The following is a 22783-nucleotide window of genomic DNA, read 5'->3' on the forward strand; positions in this document are numbered from 1 at the left end:
AAAATGTCTCTGGCTACCCACTCGATCTATGCCTCATAGCATCTTGTACACCTCTGTCAAGTCATGTCACTCAACCTATCATCATAAGACATGCTTGCAAAAGCTTTGGGCCTTAGATTTCATAGAAGCATTGGAGAGGCACTTAAGAAAAACCATTTCACTCAAGGGAGAAAGGCTCTGGGCTCTCCTCCTGAGAGCCTGGTAGAGACCATAAGGTATAGGAGCAGAAGTAGGCCATTCGGCCCATCGAGTCTGCTCCGCCATTCAATCGTGGGCTGATCCACCTCAGCCAGTCATCCCCACTCCCTGCTTTCACCCCATACCCTTTGATGCTGTGCCTAATCAAGATCCTATCCATCTCAGCCTTAAATGCACCCAATGACTTAGCCTCCACAGCTGCTCGTGGCAATAAATTCCACAGATTTACCACCCTCTGACTAAAGTTATTTCTCTTCATCTCAGTTCTAAAAGGACGTCCTTCAACCCTGAAGTTGTGCCCTCTTGTCCTAGAATCCTCTACCATGGGAAATAACTTTGCCATATCTAATCTGTTCAGGCCTTTTAACATTTGGAATGTTTCTATGAGATTCCCCCCTCATTCTCCTGAACTCCAGGGAATACAGCCTGAGAGCTGCCAAATGTTCCTCATACGGTAACTCTCTCATTCCTGGAATCATTCTCGTGAACCTTCTCTGAACCCTCTACAATGTCAGTATATCCTTTCTAAAATAAGGAGCCTAAAACTGCACACAATACTCCAAGTGTGGTCTCACGAGTGCCTTTTAGAGCCTCAACAACACATCTTGGCTCTTATATTCTATACCTCTAGAAATGAATGCCAACATTGCATTTGCCTTCTTCACAACCGACCCAACCTGCAGGTTAACCTTTAGGGTATCCTGCACAAGGACTTCCAAGTCCCTTTGCATCTCTGCATTCTGAATTCTCTCCCCATCTAAATAATAGTCTGCCTGTTTATTTCTTCCACCAAAGCGCATGACCATACACTTTCCAACATTGTATTTCATTTGCCACTTCTTTGCCCATTCCCCTAAACTATCTAAGTCTCTTTGCAGGCTCTCTGTTTCCTCAACACTACTTGCTCCTCCACCTATCTTTGTATCTTCGGCAAATTTAGCCACAAATCCCTTGATACCCTAGTCCAAATCATTGACATATATCGTAAAAAATAACGGTCCCAACACCAACCCCTGTGGAACTCCGCTGGTAACTGGCAGCCAGCCAGAATAGGATCCCTTTATTCCCACTCTCTGTTTTCTGCCAACCAGCCAATGCTCCACTCATGCTAGTAACTTCCCTGTAATTCCATGGGCTCTTACCTTGCTAAGCAGCCTCATGTGCGGCACCTTGTCAAAGGCCTTCTGAAAATCCAAGTACACCACGTCTACTGCATCTCCTTTGTCTACCCTGCTTGTAATTTCCTCAAAGAATTGCAGTAGGTTTGTCAGACAGGATCTTCCTTTCAGGAAACCATGCTGGCTTTGGCCTATCTTATGTACGTGCAGGTACGCCTTAATCTCATCCTTAACAATCGATTCTAACAACTTCCCAACTACTGATGGCAGGCTAACAGGTCCATAGTTTCCTTTCTGCTGCCCCCCACCCTTCTTAAATAGCGGAGTAACATTTGCAATTTTCCAGTCATCTGGTAAAATGCCAGAATCTATCGATTCTTGAAAGATCATCGTTAACACCTCTGCAGAATCCCTGCATTCTGCCTTCAAATTCAAATTTCCAAGGTGAATCATTTCACACTTTTTCAAGTTGAATGCCCGTTTCCAGCACAGCTCTGCATCCAGTCTATGTCCTACGATTACCACCACTATCCATAACTCCACTAACCTTCATATCATCTGCAAATTTACTAACCCACCCTTCCACTTCCTCATCCAATTAATTTATAAAACTTGCAGATCCCTGCTGAACACTACAGGTCACTGACCTCCAGGCAGAATATGCTCCATCTACAACTACCCTCACCTTCTATGGACAAGCCAATTCTGCAACCACACAGCCATGTTTCATGTCTCTCTATATCCTATGCCTCCTGACTTTCTGAATAAGCCTACCACTGGGAGCCTTATCAAACACCTTACTAAAACCCATGTACACCAAATCCACTGCTCTACCTTCAATATGCTTTGTCACATCCTCAAAAGAAATCAATCAGGCTCTTAAGGTATGACCTGCCCGTCACAATACCATGCTGACTATCTCTAATCAGACTATGCTTCTCCAAATGCTTGTAAATCCTGTCCCTAAGACTCTTCAATAACTTACATCAAATTATCAGCAGTGGAACGGGTGAGCAGTTTCAAGTTTCTGTGAAGATCTATCCAGGGCCCAACATATTGATGCAATTACAAAGACAGCATGACAGCAGCTATATTTCCTCAGGGATTTGAGGTTACTTAGTATGTGACCAAACACTCTTGCAAACTTCTATAGTTCGCAGTCATAGGTTGTTAAATTTGCTGTTTTGCGGCAGCAGTACTTATCTTTTGTAATGTTTATCAAAAGTTCCTGCAGATCCTGTATCTTAACATTGATAAGTTCTAGTACTTCAGCCTATCTTACACTGTTGTCAAAAAAAAGTCAAGTTTCCTCCCACTGGTAAATACTGAAGCGAAGTATTCATTAAGGACCTCCCCTACTTCCTCTGACTCCTGGCTAATGTTTTCTTTTCTATCCCTGATCAGCCCTACACTCACCTAGTCTGGATGTCCACAACATTTTTCATTTGCTAAAACTTTATTTTCATTTGGATAGTGTTTTGTTAAGGGAATAATTTGAAGAACCAAAGGTCAAGGAGATGATTTATGGCTTCTGGAGGAGGAAACCAGAGATCCATAATTCAGTTCTCATTAGGGGATTAGGTGTGGAGAGGGTCAGCAACTTCAAATTCCTTGGTGTTATCTTTTCAGACTATCTGTCCTGGACCTAGCACACACGTGCCATTATGAAGAAAGCACGGCAATGTCTCTACTTTCTTAAAAATTTGCATAGATTTAGCATGTCATCTAAAACGGACAAACCTCCATGGATGTCTCGTGGAGGTTATATTGACTATTGTATCACAGCCTACAAAAAGTAGTGGGTATGGCCCAATCCATCATGGGTAAAGCCCTGCTCACCACTGAGCATATCTACACGGAGTACTGTTGCAGGAAAGCAGCATCCATCACCTGGGACTCCCACCATCTAGGTCACGCATTCTTATGGCTGCTGCCACCAGGAAGGAGTACTGGAGCTTCAGGACATGCACCACCTGGTTCACAAACAGTTATTACCCTTCAAACATCAGGCTCTTGAACCAGAGAGGATAACTTCACTCAACTTATTCATCCCGTTGCTGAACTGGACTCACTTTCAAAGAAGAACTCTTCATCTCATGTTACTGATATTCATTGCTTACTTATTATTACTGTTATTAGTTTTTATCCTCCTTTCTTCTTGTATTTGCAATTTGTTTTTTTTAAATCACATTAGTGTTGTCCACCCTGTTGGGTGTAGTCTTTCATTGTTTCTATTGTGTTTCTTGTATTTGGGTGATTGTTTAACTTAGGTAAATTTTCAAGTAAAAAATAGTTTTTACAAAAACAAATCCTGTAGCTTGAAATGTTAGGTAATAGTAACACTGAACATTTTTTCAGTATGCTTCATAAATAACATTTTCTTAATGTTTGTGAGTTAAAAACTTGAATGTGCCGGAATTACATTATTTTTGGGCTTGTCCCCGACCCAGATTCTGCAACTTTGTGTTCAAAATAAAGTCATAGGTATTAAATTCATGAAGCTTACAGTTTGTATTTTCTCACAAGAATTTTTAAAACATGTCAAATTCATGTGGGTTACATTTTTTTTTACAGAATTTGTACACTTTATGACAAAGAACCACTGTCCTGAACACTCTTATCATTACCAACACACATTCTAGAAACCAGTCAAGTTTTTTTCAGACAACTGCTTATGCCATGGAAATGAGAAATAACAGGGGAGCATGTGGCTGTCATGGCAGAAGACTGACATTTTGATGTTTAGAAATGTGAGTAATTTAATGAATTATACCTCCTGATCTGAGAGTATGCTTTATTATGTGTCATTACCAAACGAGTTAGTATTGAGTGTTTTAACTGGAAAAATAAATAACTTCACTTTATTTCTGTATATAAGTTACAGTTACAAGCTAGCTATCTAATCGAGTTAGCAGGCGTGAGACTTAGGCAACCTTTTCTTTAAGAAATGATATGATTACACAACTGGCTGTGATTGTAAAGAACAGTGGTGGTACAGACAGTTCATAGTTTACCAACTTTACCTCTATTAAAGAGTAATTATCAGATGTAAATATAATTTAAAATTAGTGATTTTAATTAAATTCAATAATTTTCCACTTGAGTAATATGGTTGAGCATACCCTAAAATAAACTTAAGTGATTTTTGTTTGAAGTTGTCAAGATGGCCCCAAGATCATTAGCAGACTGATCAAAAAATCTGGAGACACAAAGAAGACCCAGGTAAATATCAACAACACCTTGAAAGAGAAAGAGAGAAGTACAAATAAAAGGGAGACAGGAAAGGGTCTCGGCCTGAAATGTCGACTGCACCTCTTTCTAGAGATGCTGCCTGGCCTGCTGCGTTCACCAGCAACCTTGATGTGTGTAGCTCACTTTATCGTCTCAGAATTACCAAAGCGTGAACAGCCATTGAAGAGATGACAGTGATCAAAGAATTGGTGAGATTTGTGAGTAATCAAAGAAACAAAGGGCCACTGATAAGAAAAGACAGACAGACAGTACAGTTTCCTCGTGTTTGCAGTACAAAGTTTTATAGCAGGGAATATCCCACCAGAATCTCCAGTAGAAAACCACGTAGCAACAAGAACAGAATGACCTTCATCTTCCTCAGGCTTCACATATGCATTCTGACAGGTCTAATGCACACCATGAAATGCTTCATAGGAGAAGCCGGAAAAAAGTGAGAGCAAACAGAGCTAAAAGTATACCATGATCTCACTAAAGCCAATGTGAAACTTGACGCTTTGAGAAAGACTGAGAAGTACAAGATACATCAGGCTCTCCCAGAAACTGACAACCTTAGTACCATTTTCAGAAATCACAGATTAATTTACAGGACAATGGTGTGTCGTACAATATAACCAGGACGTGTACCTCGGCATCATTCAGGATGTAATGCAGAAAGTTGTTGCCTTGTCAAGACAATGAGCCGACTTGGGAGAAATCACTTCTTTTGGCCTATGAGAAGAGGATCTTCTCTGGGATTTGCCACAAGTTCTACTGTGCCTTGTCCCAGAACCCCAAACAATTACTAAAAGATACATGATGATTCCTGTGAATATGTGGGAAAAGGTGTGCTCTCTCATGGAAATTTGAATATTGGACTAATGAAGACGATAAGAAGGTACTTTAAATTTCAAGTTTTGCTTTTTTCAGAGTTGTGAGTTCTGTGAATGTTCTGGAAGTCTAACTGATAAAAAAATGTGTGTAGGGGATTGAGTAAATGTTTTGTCCGTGTTAAAAAAGTATTCTATCTATGGACATTTGAAAAATAATGATCTCCATAATCTGTTTGAAATTTGAATAGCTGCTTATTCCACGGTTGGGGAGGATTAGGCAAATGTTTTTTAAGCATTTTTTTTAAACAAGACTTGACAAAGCCTAGTTTAGCTGTGCTGCCTACATTCATGTTTCACGTGGATGTTTTTAACAAGGTTATCTAGCTGCTTGCCTTAAAATCTGATCTCTTACAGAATTTTGAAAAATAGTGCAAACTGTAAGGATGCGTTTTTAATTATAAGCGATGCTTCTTCTAGTTGGACAAATGTTTTGTCACAGTTAATGTTAAATTTAAACTATTGTTTGTCAATGTTAAAAGCATTTTGTCATTACCATCACAGTAATGATGGTAAAGTTTTGATGGGAAATAAAATTTTGTTTAGTAATATTGGTCTGAACTCATTTGCTGGAGTCAAGTGCTTTGATGCCAAAATCAGCATTCGGTCAAAAAAGGGTAAAATCCAATAGTCTAATTAGTAAATAAATGTTTTGTTGTTTAGCCAAGGAAAATATTGACACACTTAAGAAAATGTGTCTCCAAAATATATTCTGAACGTACTTAAAAATGAGTTAAAACAAATTTATTAAAGGGCATTGTGACGAGAATACACATAAAATTAAGATGTTTGCTGGCCTGGGCTAGCATCAGTGGCATCAGCAGTTGGTCTGCCACCTGCCCTCAGGGGAAGGAGAGATAAGGAACAATGGAGCAGCGTCTGGAGATGTGTAATGAAGGGACGTGGGAGAGAGAGAGCTGTCCGGAGCGGCTCCCCCCTTTGAACCCTGAACTGTTTGAAGTGATGGACAGGCGATACCCCAGCAGGGGGATAAAAAGGGACAGGTTCGCTAAGACAGACAGACACGCCACCCGAGGTAACGAGACCCTGGAAGCGGTGCGCCTCTCACGAGTGGGTGAGAAGTACCAGACAACGACCAGGGTGGAAAGGTACGATCAGCGGGAACCTGGTGTGTGTCCGCCCTTGCCTGGGTGCCGGGTTCACTGCAGAGGATCGACCACATCTGGAGGAGGGGTCACAGTCGGTGACCTCAGGTGACATCACCAAGGACCCGCCCAAAAGTTGCTTGTGAGCAATCTCGCCGGTCTGTGAGTGAAGCAGTGTTCTGAATGATCAGTTGTTCCTGTTCCATCTCTCTCTTCCCCCCACGTTGTCCATCGCCATGGCAACGATTACTGCGAACTGAACTTTGAGTCACTTTGAAATTTGGTCATTTACCCCTAGACAACGATAGAGCTTGATTGATGCTGTTATCTTAATTCTGTGCATGAGTGGTTATCATTGCTGAACTGTTGCATTTATTATCCTTTCGATTACTGTGTTGCTTATTTCTTTAATAAAACTTTCTTAGTTCTAGTACTCCAGACTTCAACTGAGTGATCCATTTCTGTTGGTTTGGCAACCCAGTTACGGGGTACATAACAGCATGGTTTTTATTTGCAGGATTGACTTTGAAATCTTTGTCATTTCAAATTAAATTTAGTATTTCGATAGTGCGATGGTAATGACACTCATACATGAAAACTCTGCAAAAATGCCTTAAAATATAAAAGTTCTCTTAATGTTTGATCAATGCCAAGATCTGGTCTTCATTCCACAGCTAAAAATAAAGGTTATAACATAAACAAAACAGAGTTTCAAGAAATTCCATTTCTTAGAATTTGAAGTAGTCCAAAATGCCCCTGATTGAAGGATCACCCACTTTCTGTGATTACCCGCATGGAAATGAATCTCAGGGTTGTATATGGTGACATATATATACTTTGATAATAAAGTTATTTTGAATTTTGAGAACAGGACTGAAGGGCTGCTCTACTTAGATCTAATAGATTTCTCCATTATAAATTGTTCTGAAGGAACCTGATGACCACATGAAGTTGCTACCTTTATTCTATTCAGCCTGCTCCTGTACTTGTGTGACTATCAAGTCTATTTGGGACACAATGCTACATCATCTATAAAATAAATTGCAAGTGCTGTTCACATTGCTATTGTACAATGTTAAGAACTGATCAATTTCTTTCATCATAAATGGCAATTTAGAGCTTTTTAAAGCCTATCACCTCAAGGGATTATCTTTCCTGAGCTTTTGTTGTGCAAGTAGTTATTTAAATTCAACAGAAGAAAGAGAAATTCACTCAAAATAATTTCAAGTACTTACAATAGTATTCATTGTCTTTCGCCGATATTCCATTAGTGCATCTGTGAGACTCTGTGTAACTTTTAAGACAAACTTTGCATCGCTATCACTGAAAATTTCAAAGTTTTGCTGAAAGACAAATATCAAAATATTACAAAAAAAATTGTAACCTAGAACAGAATATGCTTGTCAAAAGGTAAAATCTAAATAGATTGTTATTGCTCTCAAACATCAACTATCTGTACTATTGCTGGATGGGTGATTGAAAATTTGGAGAAATCCATAAGAGAATTAAATATTTTGGACATTGGACAAAGTCAGTTATATTACATTCTTTAGAAGGAAGATCACAACATCAGGATTGCAGTTTACATTGTGTATATAGTAAAGCATCTGCTAACAAAGTCCTCGTAATTCATCCTATGGCTTTATTCCTCATTAAGGATATCAAACACATTATGCCACTCTGGTTTGCTCTCTTGATATTTTAGTGACTAAAGATGTCATCGTATCACCTATATTTAATCATGAATATAAAAAGAATGGAAATAAAAAATATTGAGACGATCCATTATGATTATTTTGACTGTGGAGCAAACTTGAAGGATGTAATGGACAATTACTGCACCTATTTATTATTCCATTAATAATCTATTTCAAAATAATTAACAATAATCAGAACCAAGTAATTCTATGGAAGCACAATACCATAAGATTTAATCACCTTAATGATACTGAAATACATATACTGTACATAAACTGAATGCTAATCAAAGTGCAAAATCTGCAGCTAGCTATAGAGAAGACCTTTACTTCTAGTCCACAGATTATAGTGTATTGTATGCCTTTCAATTTTCAATAGGGTAGATGCACCAAGGAGTTCTTCCAGATAGACTGACTATAGAAGATATCAAGCAACGCACACAAAATGCAGGAGAATCTCAGCAGGCCAGGCAGCATCTAGGAAAACAGTACAGTTGACATTTCGGCCCAAAATATTGATTGTACTCTTCCTAGATGCTGCCTGGCTTGCTGAGTTCCTCCAACATTTTGTGTGTGTTACTCGGATCTCCAGCATCAGCAGATCTTCTCTTGTTTGGGATAGAAGATATAAAAATCCACTCTCAAAACTCATTAGATTTCTTTGCTCAAACTTCTTTGCTGGTATATTTTTCTTACACAAGGTTCTTTTCCTATGGCACCCCACACAGCTCCCTTGCAAATACTTAAATTCTGTACAAAACACAAAAGCTTACTTGGACCCAAACTGTTAAGTATTAACCATTAATTTTAAGAGCTACAACTGTATCCTTTCTATGTTTTTTCTCATCTTGAAATGATAGGCAATTCTATAAATTCTGGAACAACCATATACCTCTTCATTAAATACGCTCTCAGAAATGGATATCCTTTTAGCAACATTACAAGCCATGGTCTGGCTGTAACCTCTCCAAAGACAAATTAGCTTGTAACACCGTCTCTCTGGGTTTCCATTACACCCCTTGGTATTCATTAAGTTTTTCATTTTATTTAAAAGTAGGAAATTCATATTTGACTCTTAGGGGTGCATCCACTAAAAATCCCAATATGTCACTAACATTGTGAGTGCTTTACAATGCAAAGCAAAATACAGGATTCCCCCGCCATCTGAAGGTAGAGCATTCCTATGAAATGGTTCGTAAGCCGAAATGTCGTAAAGCGCCTCTGATCTGGGCTGACAATTACGTGCTAGGCGGCACCTAACTAATTAGCATGTTTATTTCAGCTTTTTTCTTAAAGATGTGCTGTGTGCCTCCCCGCTACCGTTGCGTTCTTCGCAAATCGCTACAGTATCTGTCCGGGGCCCGGGTGTTGGGGTGGTGTGACACAGGGGTGTCATCTCATCGTCGATCAGGGCAGGCAGCTCATCTTCTCCTATGACTGCTGAGCCTCGCGCATTTTTCTATCATACAGTTGTTTAAGCACTCAAACCATCCTGCAAATATCCCCTACATACCCTTTCAAAATTAAAGTCGTACTTTATCATTGCAGCGAAAATCTCACGCAGTTGCTTCACTTTCTGCATTCAGTTGCATTCGGTTTCGATTGTTATCCTTTCCTCTTCCAATTGCATCAGCTCTTCATCTATCAGTTCTTGGTCATGGGATGCCAAAACCTCTTCAACATCATCTTCGTCAACTTCCACAAACCAAACTCACTTTGTCCTTGCTTCGTTCACCATGATCAGAACGCTTAATTATGTCTAGTTTTACGCTAAGTGTAACACCCTTTCAGGCTTTTCCGACACCTTAGAACTAATCTTGCTAACGGCTACTCAATGCAGCGTGTTAAAGCAATGCCGTTCTGAATCTGGGGGAGAGCGCTGCTCGGGGCGCGCGCTGCCTTTCTTCATAACAGTGAAAACACCTTCTGAAAGCGAAAACAGAGTACTAATGTAGGTCTTTCATAACAGTGAGGTTTCGTAAAGCGAACGTTCGAAAAGCGGGGGACACCTGTACTGTAAATACTGAAATAAAACCTGAAAGTGTTTTAAATGCCTCAGGAAATCAAACTGGTTTCTGTGATGGTTGGGGCCTTAGGCAGACTTCTTGCTGAAGATGGTTATAAACTCTTTAATTTTGCTTTTTGCACTCATACTTGGCTTCTATCATTGAAAATGGTGATATTTATTAAACTTCTGTATGCCACAGTTCCTGAGATGTTGAATTATGAAGTGAGGGACAGAGTTCAAAAGCAGTGAACAGGGGCAGTTGGGACGGTCTGTGCACCACAGTTTCCAAGAAGATGTTGGATTGTACATGATTAGGAACTTGGCAAGGGCCACTAAAGTTAGATTTAAGCTGATCAGCCATTGTGTGTGGGGGCAGTGCTAGAGTGGGGAGCTCAGGCTTTAGCTGAGAGAGGAATCAGCAAGGAAAGGCAAAAGCTGTAGGTAGATTTTCTTGTCTAATTTTTCTTTCTCTCTTATTTCCCAGTTAAGAGTGGTGAGGACATTAGGTAGGATAGTGGGATGCTCCTTTTGCTGGACATGGGATGGCAGGGAAACCTCCAAGAACATTTGCCTTCCTCAGTGACAGAACCTGCAAGTTAACCTTAGGAAATCCTGCCCAAGGTCTCCCAAGTACCTTTGCAACTCTGATTTCTCAATTTGCTTCCCACTTAGAAAATAATCTCCACCTTATTCCTTCTGGCAAAGTACATCATATATCCCTGCACTATATTCCATCTGCCAGTTCTTTGCCCATTCTCTAATCTTTTTGCAGACTCCCTGCTTCCTAAACACTATCTGCCCCTGTAGCTATCACTGTAGTGTCTGCAAATATAGCCAGAAAACCATCAACTCCATCAGTCAAATCACTGACATATAATGTCAAAAATAAGTGGTGGTAACACCCTGAGGAGTATCACTAGTCACCGACAGCCAACCAGAAAACGTCCCTTTTATTCCCACTCTTTGCATCCTGCCTGTCAGCCAATCTGCTATCTATGCTAGTATCTCTCCTTAATACCATGAGCTCTTATCTTGTTTAGCAGCCGCATAAGCAGCACCTTATCAAAGGCCTTCTGAAAATCTAAGTAAACAACATCCAACAACTCTCCTTTATCTATTCTGCCTATTATTTCTTTAAAGAATATTACAGATTTGTCAGGCAAGATTTACGCTTCAGGAAACCACATTGACTTTGGCCCATTTTTTCCATGTACCTCCAAGTACCCTGAAACCTCATCGTTAATAATGGAGTCAAACCTTCTCAATCACTGAAATTAGGCTAATTGACCTATAATTTCCTTTCTTTTGCCTCCTTCCCTTCTTAAAGTGTGGAGTGACATTTGCAATTTTCCAGTTCTGTGGAACTATTCCAGAATCTTGTGATTCTTGAAAGATCACTACTAATGCCTCCACACTCTCTTCCACCGCCTCTTTCAGAACTCTGAGGTATAGTCCATTTGGTCCTGCTGATGTGTCTACCTTCTTAGTAAAAGCAACTACACTCATTTCCACCCCCAACCCTCTTGAATTTCTTTGACCCCGTTACTTCCTCTCCCGCATCATTTTCCAGTTCACCCTCGCCTCTCTTTTACTCTTTATATATTTGAAGTTACTTTTGGTAACTTCTTTTATATTACTGGGCACCTTTCCTTTGTATTTTACCTTTTCACTCCTTATTGCTTTTTTAGTTGCCTTCTGTTGGTTTCCCAATCCTCTAGCCTCCCACTTATTTTTACTATATTATATGCCCTCTTTTTGCTTTTATGCTTTCTTTGTCAGCTACAGATCCTCTCTTTAGAATACATCTCCGTCTTTGGGATCAATCTATCCTGCACCTTCTGACATGCTCCCAGAAACTCCATCCATTGTTGTTCTGCCATCATCTGTGCTAGGGTCCCCTTCCAATCAACCGGCCAGATCCTCTTTCATGCCTCTACAGTTTCCTTTACTCAACATCAGACTTTAACTTCTCTCTCTAAAACGGCAGGGTGAATTCTATCATATTATGATCACTGAATAAGGGTTCCTTTACCTTAAGCTCCTTAATCAAATCTGCTTCATTGTACAATACCAAATCCAGAATTGCCTTTTCCCTAGTGGGCTCAATCACAAGCTGCTCTAAAAATGCAATGGTAGTGTAGTAGTTAGCACAATGCCATCACAGCTCAGAGCACTGGAGATTAGAGGTGAATTCCGATGTCCTCGCTATGAATGCATTGTTTTCCTTGGGGTTCTTTGGTTTCCTCCCACATTCCAAAGATGTGTAGAACTAGTAAGTTAATTGGTAATTGTAAATTGTCCCTTGATTAGGCTAGGGTTAAATCTGTGGGTTGCTGGCAGTGTAGCTTGAAGGGCCGGAAGAGAATATTCCATGTTGCATCTCTAAACAAACAAATAAATAAATAAATTTAACAGGCTTTCTACACATTCTTTCTCTTGGAAAACCAACCTGATTTTCCCAATCTACCTGTACATTGAAATTCCCCATGACTTTAACAAAATTTACGGCACTATTTAACATCCTGTTACAGATTCAGAACAGAAAACAATCCTACTCACCAAACACTCAAAGAGTTCCTCACTTGCAAAGGCAGTTTTGGAAGTATCTGGCCCATGTGCTTCGAACTGAAACATACAAGACAAACTAAAGAAGGCTGATGCAAGGAACTACATAAAGCAAATTTACAAACTCTTTAAGTTAATTCTTTAGAAATATATTTCTTTGACTTGAACAAGCTCACTTACAAAATAGCACAATGCTGGTACCTCGATGAGTCAAACGGTGGATATAGGTTAGGAAAAACGTGCACTTAAGAAAATGAACAGCAACCTAAACTAAATGTCAGAAGGTTATCAATATTCTAAATAAATTAGCAGATTGGGTAGTGAGTGAATATTTCTTGCCATGATTCAGGAAGGAGCTGCCTAATATCCTATAGCTACTACTTTCACTAAATGCGCTGAAACTTATGAAAAGTAGTTTTGCGATCACAAGGGGCAATTGTGTAACCAAAATCCTTTCTCTATTTGCATAACCCAGAGCAAGGAGCCACTTGACACGATCAGCCACAACTTGCCTCTCTCTGCATCCATCGTTCATCAGCACCAGATCCTTTAATATAATCATTCTGAAAGTCTCTAAGGAGGAAACAAAAATTATACTTCTTTGGCATGACTAAGATGAAAATAAACACACTGTAAAAGATAATTTGCGATATGAAGCAACCAAATAAATACCTACCATACTATAGAGCAACTGCATTAAAAATAAATTAAAAATATATAGACTTGTAAAGTATCTTTAATATATAGACCACCCAAGGTGATGTCAAGAGATACAAAGAGAAAATTCCAGAAATACTCATTAGCCAAGGGGCAGTTGTGGAAAGAGAAACTTAAGAGTCAACGCTGCAGGTTCAAGAACTTTCATTGAAAATGGAAAAGCAAATAGCAGGTTAATATTGTAAAGAGAACATATGATGGATGGTAAAGGCAAAGGGAACATTTCTTTGGGATGAGAGTAGGGTTGTTGTGGGGTTAAGCTGGAGATGTCATCTTAAATATTAACTCTGGTTTCCTTTCCACGGTTAGTATCTGATGCTGAGTGCTTATTGCAATTTCCAGCATTGGAAGCTTTTAAAATTTTGATTAGGAGTGTGGATTTAAGAAGACGGAGAAGTGATGCAGGAAGAGAGGTTCAAGTGGTAGTAGCAGTCAGGTAAGTTACTGAAGTACTTCAATAATACATTACCACTCAAATTAGATATTAATTACTCAAATAATGTTATTCTCAACAGAATTTTTCATATTCTTCATAATCTTCAATTACCTCATTGGCTCTCTTCTTCTGTACTCATCTCCAGCGTCTGGTGTATTTTTGGAGCTCCAATCCATGTCCAGCATTTCAGATTTTATATCCTTTCTCCAATTGTCTTGCAAGATGTCTCCAGATGATCTGAAATCTTCAATGAGTAATGCAGAAGGAATTCAATTTAGTGGGTCCATAGCAGGCCAGGTATGTATGTATGTATGTATGTATGTATGTATTTATTTATAAACACATTAATGTTAAGTAAAAAGGAGAGAAAAATTACTTGTAGCAGTGAATGCTGGACAAGCATTCTACAAAACACTGGATAAATTTAATATTTTCAAACAAAATTTACATCAGCACAAGTGATTTCTTGGACAAGTGATGATCAGACTGTTTAAGGATTAAGCAAAGTTTTTTTGTAAATGCAGACAAGTAGTCTGCTTGATCTATCCTGATATGTCAGCCAATTCAGTATACCTTTGCTGCACTAACCTTGTAGCAAAACTTCATGCAATACTCTGGTGATCTCAAATCCTCATGTCCTGAAGGCCAACATGCCATATGCTTCCCAATTGTTTGCTGCACCTAAACACTGGCTTTCAGTATTCTGTGCACATGGACATTTACGTTACTTTCAACAGCATCCATTTCTCAATAAATGGCTAATGTAATGCTTGGTGATCGATAAATCTGTGCCTTTGATGGATTTATACAAGAAGATGGTTCACCACCATCACCACAATAGAGATTAGAAATGGAATCAAATGCTGGCTTTGCCAAGTCAAGTCACTTTTTATAATCATTTCGACCATTACTGCTGGTACAGTACACAGTAAAAATGAGACAATGTTTTTCAGGACCATGGTGCTACATGAAACAATACTACAGACCTACCCAGGACTGCATAAAGTGCACAAAACAGTGCAGGTATTACAATAAATAATAAACAAGACAGTAAGCACAGTAGAGGGCAGTAGGTTGGTATCAGTCCAGGCTCTGGGTATTGAGTCTGATGGCTTGGGGGGGAAGAATCTGTTACAGTCTGGTCGTGAAAGCCCGAATGCAGGGGGGAGAAGAGTTTGTATGAGGGGTGCTTGGGGTCCTTCATAATGCTGTTTGCTTTGTGGATGCAACGCGTGGTGTAAATGTCTGTAATGGCGGGAAGAGAGACCCGATGATCTTCTCAGCTGACCTCACTATCCGCTGCAGGGCCTTGCGATCCAAGATGGTGCAATTTCCGAACCAGGCAGTGATGCAGCTGCTCAGGATGCTCTCAATACAACCTCTGTAGAATGTGGTGAGGATGGGGGGTGGGAGATGGACGTTTCCCAGCCTTCGCAGAGAGACGCTGCTGGTCTTTCTTTGCTATGGAGCTGGTGTTGAGGGACCAGGTGAGATTCTCCGCCAGGTGAACACCAAGAAATTTGGTGCTCTTAACGATCCCTACAGAGGCGTCATCGATGTTCAGCAGAGAGTGGTCGCTCCGTGTCCTCCTGAGGTCAACAACCATCACTTTTGTTTTATTCACATTCAGAGACAGGTTGTTGGTTCTGCACCAGTCCATTAGCTGCTGCACCTCCTCTCTGTATGCTGACTCATCGTTCTTGCTGATGAGACCCACCATGGTCATGTCATCGGCGAACTTGATGATGTGGTTCGAGCTGTGTGTTGCAGCACAGTTGTGGGTCAGCAGAGTGAACAGCAGTGGACTGAGCACACAGCCCTGGGGAGCCCCTGTGCTCAGTGTGATGGTGTTGGAGATGCTGCTCCCGATCCGGACTGACCGAGGTCTCCCAGTTAGGAACTCTAGGATCCAGTTGCAGAGGGAGGTGTTCAGGCCCAGTAGGCTCAGCTTTCCAATGAGTTTCTGAGGAATGATTGTGTTGAATGCTGAACTGAAGTCTATGAAGAGCGTTCCAACGTACGTGTCTTTTTTGTCCAGGTGGGTTAGGGCCAGGCGGAGGGTGATGGCAATGGCGTCATCTGTTGAACTGTTGGGACAGTACGCGAACTGCTGGGGGTCCAATGAGTGGGGCAGCAGGGTCTCGATGTGCCTCATGATGAGCCTCTCGAAACACTTCATGATGATGGATGTGAGTGCGACGGGACGGTAGTCGTTGACGCAGGACACTGAAGACTTCTTTGGCACGGGGACGATGGTGGCAGCCTTGAAGCACATAGGAACGACGGCGCTGCTCAGGGAGATGTTGAAGATGTCAGTGAGAATCTCTGCTAGCTGGTCTGCACATCCTCTAAGCACTCTGCCAGGAATATTGTCTGGTCCAGCAGCCTTCCGTGGGTTGACCCTGCACAGGGTTCTCCTCACTTCAGCCACGGTAAGACATAGCGTCTGGTCATTTGGAGGAGGGATGGTCTTCCACACCGCCACATCATTTTCCACCTCAAACTGAGTGAAGAAGTTGTTCAGCGCATCTGGGAGGGAGGCATCACCCGCACAGTCAGGTGATGTTGTCCTGTAGTTGGTGATGTCCGGAATGCCCTTCCACGTGCGCCGCGTGTCGCCGCTGTCCTGTAAGTGGCTGTGGATTCGCTGGGCGTGTGCACACTTTGCCTCTCTGATGGCTTGGGACAGTTTGGCCCTCGCTGTTGTTAGGGCTGCCTTGTCGCCTGGTCTGAAGGCGGAGTCACGGGTCCTCAGCAGCGCACGCACCTCCGCGGTCATCCATGGCTTCTGGTTAGCGCGTGTAGTGATGGTCTTGGCCACAGTGACGTCATCGATGCACTTGCTAATGTAGCTGGTCACTGATGCCAATAGCATGTAAATACATGCATATAGCAAAAAAGGCCTTTGATGGAGCAGCAATTGTGAATGGGCCAGTGTTAGAGTGGCTTTGGCTCATCAGGCTTCAGCAAGGCAAGTATCTGATAAATTTCTTCTTTATTTTTCAGTCCTCGTCAGTTAGGGCACAGTTAGCACAGTGAGAATGGCTCCAGGGGCAGTGTTGTGTTCTGTGTGTGAGACGTGGGACCTTCAGCCTCCCAGGTAACCACATCTGAATCAGGTGCACCAAGCTACAGCTCAATGATCTTTGGCTCATACCAAGGAAGTGATAGTTAGGAGCTAGTCAGTCCTAGGTTTATTGGAGCTTGGTTACTGGAGACTGTCAGGAGAAGAAAGGCAAATGTGCAGCCAGTACAGAGTTCCCCTCACTAATAAGTATACTGTTTTGGATACTACTGAGGGGGATAACCTACCGGGGGAAGACACAGCGACCATGTCTCTGGCACAGAGTCTGATGCTGCGACTCAGAAGAGAAGAGAAGGGAAGAGGACAGCAGTAATGATAGTAGATTCCATAGTTTAAGGAATAGAGACCAGATTCTTTGAATGAGATAAGAGAGCAGGATGGTTTGTTGCCTCCTAGGTGCCAAGGCCAGGGATATCTCGGATCAGGTCCACAGCATTCAAAAGGGGGAGGAAGAGCAGCCAAAAGTCTTGCTACACATTGACACCAATGACATTGGGAGGATAGGTGAGGAGGTCCAGAGAGAGATTATAAGGAGCTAGGTAGAAAGCTGAAAAGCAGGACCTTAATGGTAGTAATCTCTGGATTGCTTCTTGTGCCACGTGCCAATGAGGGTAAGAATAGGATGATTTGGCAGATGAATGCGTGGCAGAGGAATTGGTCCAGGGGGCAGTGGTTTAGATTTCTGGATCATTAGGACCTTTTCTGGGGAAGCTACTACCTGTACAAAACGGATGGGTTACACCTGAACCAAAGAGGAACAAATATCCCTGTGGGCAGGTTTGCTAGAGCTGTTCGGGAGAATTTAAACTAATCTGGCAGGGGGAAGGGAACCCAAGTGATAGGGCTGAGGATGGGATAGTTGGTTTACAAACAGAGGCAGTGTGTAGTGAGACAGCAAGCAAGAACAGGCAGAAAATGGGGCAAAATTGCAGTTAACAGGGTGAGTTGCAATGTAAAAGGGGGACAAAAATCAAAAAGGGTGATGAAAACAGGACTAAAGGTTGTATATTTGAATGCATGCAGTATACGAAATAAGGTAGATAAACCTGTAGTACAGTTACAGACTGTCATGTATGACATTGTGGGCATCACGGAATCGTGGCTAAAAGATTATAGTTGGGAACTTAACATCCAAGGGTACACATTATAGTGAAAGGACAGGCAGGTAGGCAGAGCGGGGTGGTGTGGCCGTGCTGGTTAAAAGTGAAATCAAATCTTTAGGAAGAGGATCAGAAGATGTAGAATTGTTGTGGATAGAGCTGAGAAAGTGCAAGGGTAAGAAGACCCTGATGGGAGTAATATACAAACCTCCAAGCAATAGCAAAGATGTGGGCTACAAATATACAACAGGAGATAGAAAACACATGTCAAAAGGGCAATGTTACACTAGTAATGGGGGATTTCAAGATGCAGGTAGATTGGTAAAATTAGTTTGGTGCTGGATCCCAAGAGGGGGAATTTGTAGAATAGACCATAAGACTGTAAGTGATAGGAACAGAATTAGGCCATTTGGACCATTCAGTCTGCTCTGCTATTCAATCTTGGCTGATCCTTTTTCCCCTCCTCAACCCCATTCCCTGGCCTTCTCCCCATAATCTTTAATGCTGTGTCCAATCAAAAACCTATCAATCTCTGCCTTAAATACACCAAATGACCTGGCCCCCATAGCTGCCTGTGGTCACAAATTCACCTTCCTCTGGCTAAAGAAATTTCCCCACATCTGTTTCAAATGGACACCATTCTATCCTGAGGCGGTGCCCTCTTGTCCTAGACTCCCCCGCCATGGGAAACATCCTTTCCACTTCTACTCTCTCTGGGCCTTTTAACATTCAAAATGTTTCAATGAGAGCCCCCCTCATCTTTCTAAATTCCAGCAAGTACATCAAACATTCCTCATATGATAAACCTTCCATTCCCAGAATCATCTTTGTGAACCGCGTCTGGACCCTCCCCAATAACAGCACATCTTTTCTTAGATGAGGAGCCCAAAACTGTTCACAATACTCAAGGTATGACCTCTCCAGTGCCTTTATAAAGCCTCAGCATCACATCCCTGCTCTTGTATTCAAGACCTCTTGAAATGAATGCTAACATTGCATTTGCCTTCCTCACCATTGACTCAACCTGCAAGTTAACCTTTAGGGTGTTCTGCATAAGAACTCCCAAGTCCCTTTGCATCTCAGAGTTTTGGATTTTCTTACCGTTTAGAAAATAGTCTGCACATTTATTTCTACCACCAAAGTGCATGACCATGCATTTTCCAACATTGTATTTCATTTGCCACTGTCTTGCCCACAAGATGGCTTTTTAGAGCAGCTTATGGTTGAGCCCATTAAGGGATTAGCTATTTTGAACTGGGTGTTGTGTAACAAACTGGAATTGATTAGAGCTCAACGTAAAGGAACCCTTAGGGGACAGTGATCATAATATGATAGAATTCACCTTGCAATTTGAAAGGGAGAAGCTGAAGTCGAATTACAAAGTCATGAGAGAAGAGCTGGCCAAAGTTGATTGGAAGGGGGCATGTGCAGGGATGAGGCAACCGTGGCTGACAAAGGAAGCCGAAGCCAATGTAAAAGCGAACAAGAGGATGTATAATAGAGCAAAAGTTAGTAGGAAGTTAAAGGATTGGTAAACTTTTAAAAACCAAAGGAAGGCAACTAAAAATGTCATTAAGGTAAAGATGGAATACCAAAGTAAGCTAGCCAATAATATTAAAGAGGACATCAAAAGTTTCTTCAGATACATAAAGTGTAAAAACAGAGGCGAGAGTGGATATTGGGCTGCTGGAAAACAATGCTGGAGAAGTAGTAATGGGGGACAAAGAAGTGACAGACAGACTGTGTTTTGCAACAGTCACTATGGAAGACACTAGTAGTCAGGGGGCAGAAGTGAGTGAAGTTGCCATTACTAAGGAAAAAATGCTTGGGAAACAAAGGTCTGAAGGTAGATAAATCACCTGGACCAGATGGTCTAGGCCCCAGGGTTCTGAAAGAGGTGACTGAAGAGATTGTGGAGGCATTAGTAATGATCTTTCAAGAATCACTAGATTTTGGCCTGGTTCTGGAGGAATGGAAAATTGCAAATGTCACTCTACTCTTCAAAGAAAGGATATTATAGGCCAGTTGCTCTCACCTCGGTGGATGGGAAGATGTTGGAATTGATTGTTAAGAATGCGGCACATGGAGGCAGATGATAAAATAGGAAAAAGTCGGTATGGTTTCTTTACGGGAAAATCTTGCCTGAAAAAACTGTTGGAATTCTTTGAAAAAATAAGAAGCAGGATAGACAAAGGAGAATCGGTGAATATTGTGCACTTGGATTTTCAGAAGGTCTTTGACAAAGTGCCACACAAGGCTGCTTAACAAGTTAAGCGCCCATAGTATTACAGGAAAGATACTAGCATGCACAGAAAATTGGCTGAGTGGCAGGAGGGAAAGAGTGGGAATAAAGGGAGTCTTTTCAGGTTGGCTGCCGATGACTAGTGGTGTTCCACAGGGGTCTGTACTGGGACTGCTTCTTTTCACGATATATGTCAATGATTTGGATGACGGAATTGATGGCTTTGTGGTCAAGTTTGCAGATGATACAAAGATTGGAGGGCAGGTAGTTTCGAGGAAGCAGAGAGGATACTGATGGACTTAGATAAGGAGAATGGGCAAAGAAGTGGCAGATGGAATATGGTGCCAGGAAATGTATGGTCATGCACTTTGGTAGAAAAAATAAAAGTGCAGACTATTTTCTGCAGACAGAAAATACAAAAATCTGAGGTGCAAAGGGACTTGGGAATCCTTGTACAGGATTCCCTAAAGGTTAATTTGCAAGTGGTGAAGAAAGCAAACACTGTGTTAGCATTCATTTTGAGAGGACTAGAACGTAAAAGCAAGGATATAATGTTGAGGCTTTATAAGTCACTGGTGAGGCCTCACTTGGAGTATTGTGAACAGTTCTGGGTCCCATATTTAAGAAAGGATGTGCCAACATTGGAGAGGGTTCAAAGGAAGTTAATGAAAATGATTCTGGGATTGTTAGGTTTATCATATGAGGAGTATTTGATGGCTCCTGGCCTGTACTCACTGGAAATCAGAAGAATGGGGGGGGGGGGAGGGAGAGGAGGGCGGGGGATCTCATTGAAACCTATCGAATGTTGAAAGGCCTTGATAGAGTGGATGTGGAGAGGATGTGAGTCTAGGACCAGAGGACACTGCCACAGAATAGAGAGACATCCATTTAGAATGGAGATGAGGAGGAATTTCATTGGTCAGAGAGTGGTGAATCTGTGGAATTCACTGCCACGTACGTCTGAGGAGGCCTAGTAATCGGGTATATTTAAAGGAGAGGTTGTTAGGTTCTTGATTAGTCAAGGCATAAAAGGGTAGAAGGCAGTAGCTTGGGGCTGAGAAGGAATTGGATCAACCATGATGAAATGGTGGGTCAAATGGCCTAATTCTGCTCCTATATCTATGTTCTTATGGGCATCACAATCTGTTTTTTCAAAATTATCTTGTCATAGTATTTTCTTTGCAATATGTATTTCAGCAATTTGCTTTGGCAGTAAGCGTTTAAGGATACAATGCCACATTGACATTGAGGTGAAAAGTAGCAAGATCATGGAGTCATCATTTAGTTATCTCTTCCTTGTTCCCAACTCATACACCTGGATTTCCCCATCTGTCACCATTGCCTCTCGTGATACCAGTGTAGTACAGGTAACACAAGTAACAGTTCACCATTACCATCTCAGCACACACAGAAATCAATACAGTCTTGTCCGTGTTAACACTGTTATAGAAATAATAAATGAATTTGAACAATGAAGTACTTCTGAAATGTAGTTACTATTCTAGCATAGGAAACATACAGTCAACCTTCACAAAGAATGGTCCTATAAATAATGACATATATAAGTCAATAAAGTACTTGAAAAATAAATAAGGACATCATCAGTAAATGGGCTCAAAGCCTTTTTCCACTTCATAACTTAACACTGCCACACGCATCATGTAAAGCTGTTACTTTTATTACTTCTGTCTAAAGATCTAATATATTTAATTTGTTGATGTTAGGAGTTGCTATAGTTTAAATTCAAACAAACAACCAGCCCCATTTAATTTTTAGGGTCAACTGTAATCCCAAACTCGAAATTCTGTCTAACAAAGTTTTAAGTTTTTTCTATTTTATAGGCCTTTTTTTTATCATAACTTCATTTTTCATGTCAGTTGCCAAGTTATTTAATGTTGATATCAGAATAGCAGAAACAGTGGAAGTAGCCTTCATGGTCTGTTATTCAATACCACCATAGCTAATCATCTATCTCAATTATCTATCTCTTCTCTGTAGTTAGCTACTTACATGCATTTTTAAAAGAAAATATTAGGGCTATACGTACGAACTTTAATATCCAGGAAATATTTATAACCTAAAGTTCAAAGTAAATTTATTATCAAATTACATATATGTCTCCAAATACACCCCTGATATTAATTTTCTTGCAGGCATTCACAATACAACAATAGAATCAATGAAAAACTACACACAATGTCTAACAAGCAAATCTACAGTACATATAATCCACTGTATAGCAGCAGTTCCCAACTTTTTTGGGTTAACACCCCCTTGGCTCTCAGACCACATGCCCAGCGCTCCCCCTCCCCCTTTCCGGCAACAACATAAAAACTATAAAGAATTTTGATTTATGATGAACAGTGAGAGAAAATAGGACTTTAAATTCAAAG

General features: G+C 41.0%; 1 protein-coding gene across 4 annotated transcripts in view; it reads right to left on the minus strand.

Annotated features, from left to right (window-relative positions):
• The window catches only part of LOC134344316 (uncharacterized), an 82987-nt gene that overhangs the window by 12228 nt on the left and 47976 nt on the right, over nucleotides 1–22783 (minus strand). For all 4 annotated transcript variants that reach the window (XM_063043874.1, XM_063043875.1, XM_063043878.1 and 1 more), the window contains 4 exons: nucleotides 14075–14207; nucleotides 13323–13383; nucleotides 12805–12870; nucleotides 7776–7883 (listed from right to left, as the gene is read on the minus strand). In XM_063043874.1, the coding sequence (XP_062899944.1) occupies nucleotides 7776–7883; nucleotides 12805–12870; nucleotides 13323–13383; nucleotides 14075–14207 (368 nt within the window). The remainder of the gene's footprint in view (nucleotides 1–7775; nucleotides 7884–12804; nucleotides 12871–13322; nucleotides 13384–14074; nucleotides 14208–22783) is intronic.

This window comes from Mobula hypostoma, chromosome 3, assembly GCF_963921235.1.
Source record: "Mobula hypostoma chromosome 3, sMobHyp1.1, whole genome shotgun sequence".
In the NCBI taxonomy this organism is placed as follows: domain Eukaryota; kingdom Metazoa; phylum Chordata; class Chondrichthyes; order Myliobatiformes; family Myliobatidae; genus Mobula; species Mobula hypostoma.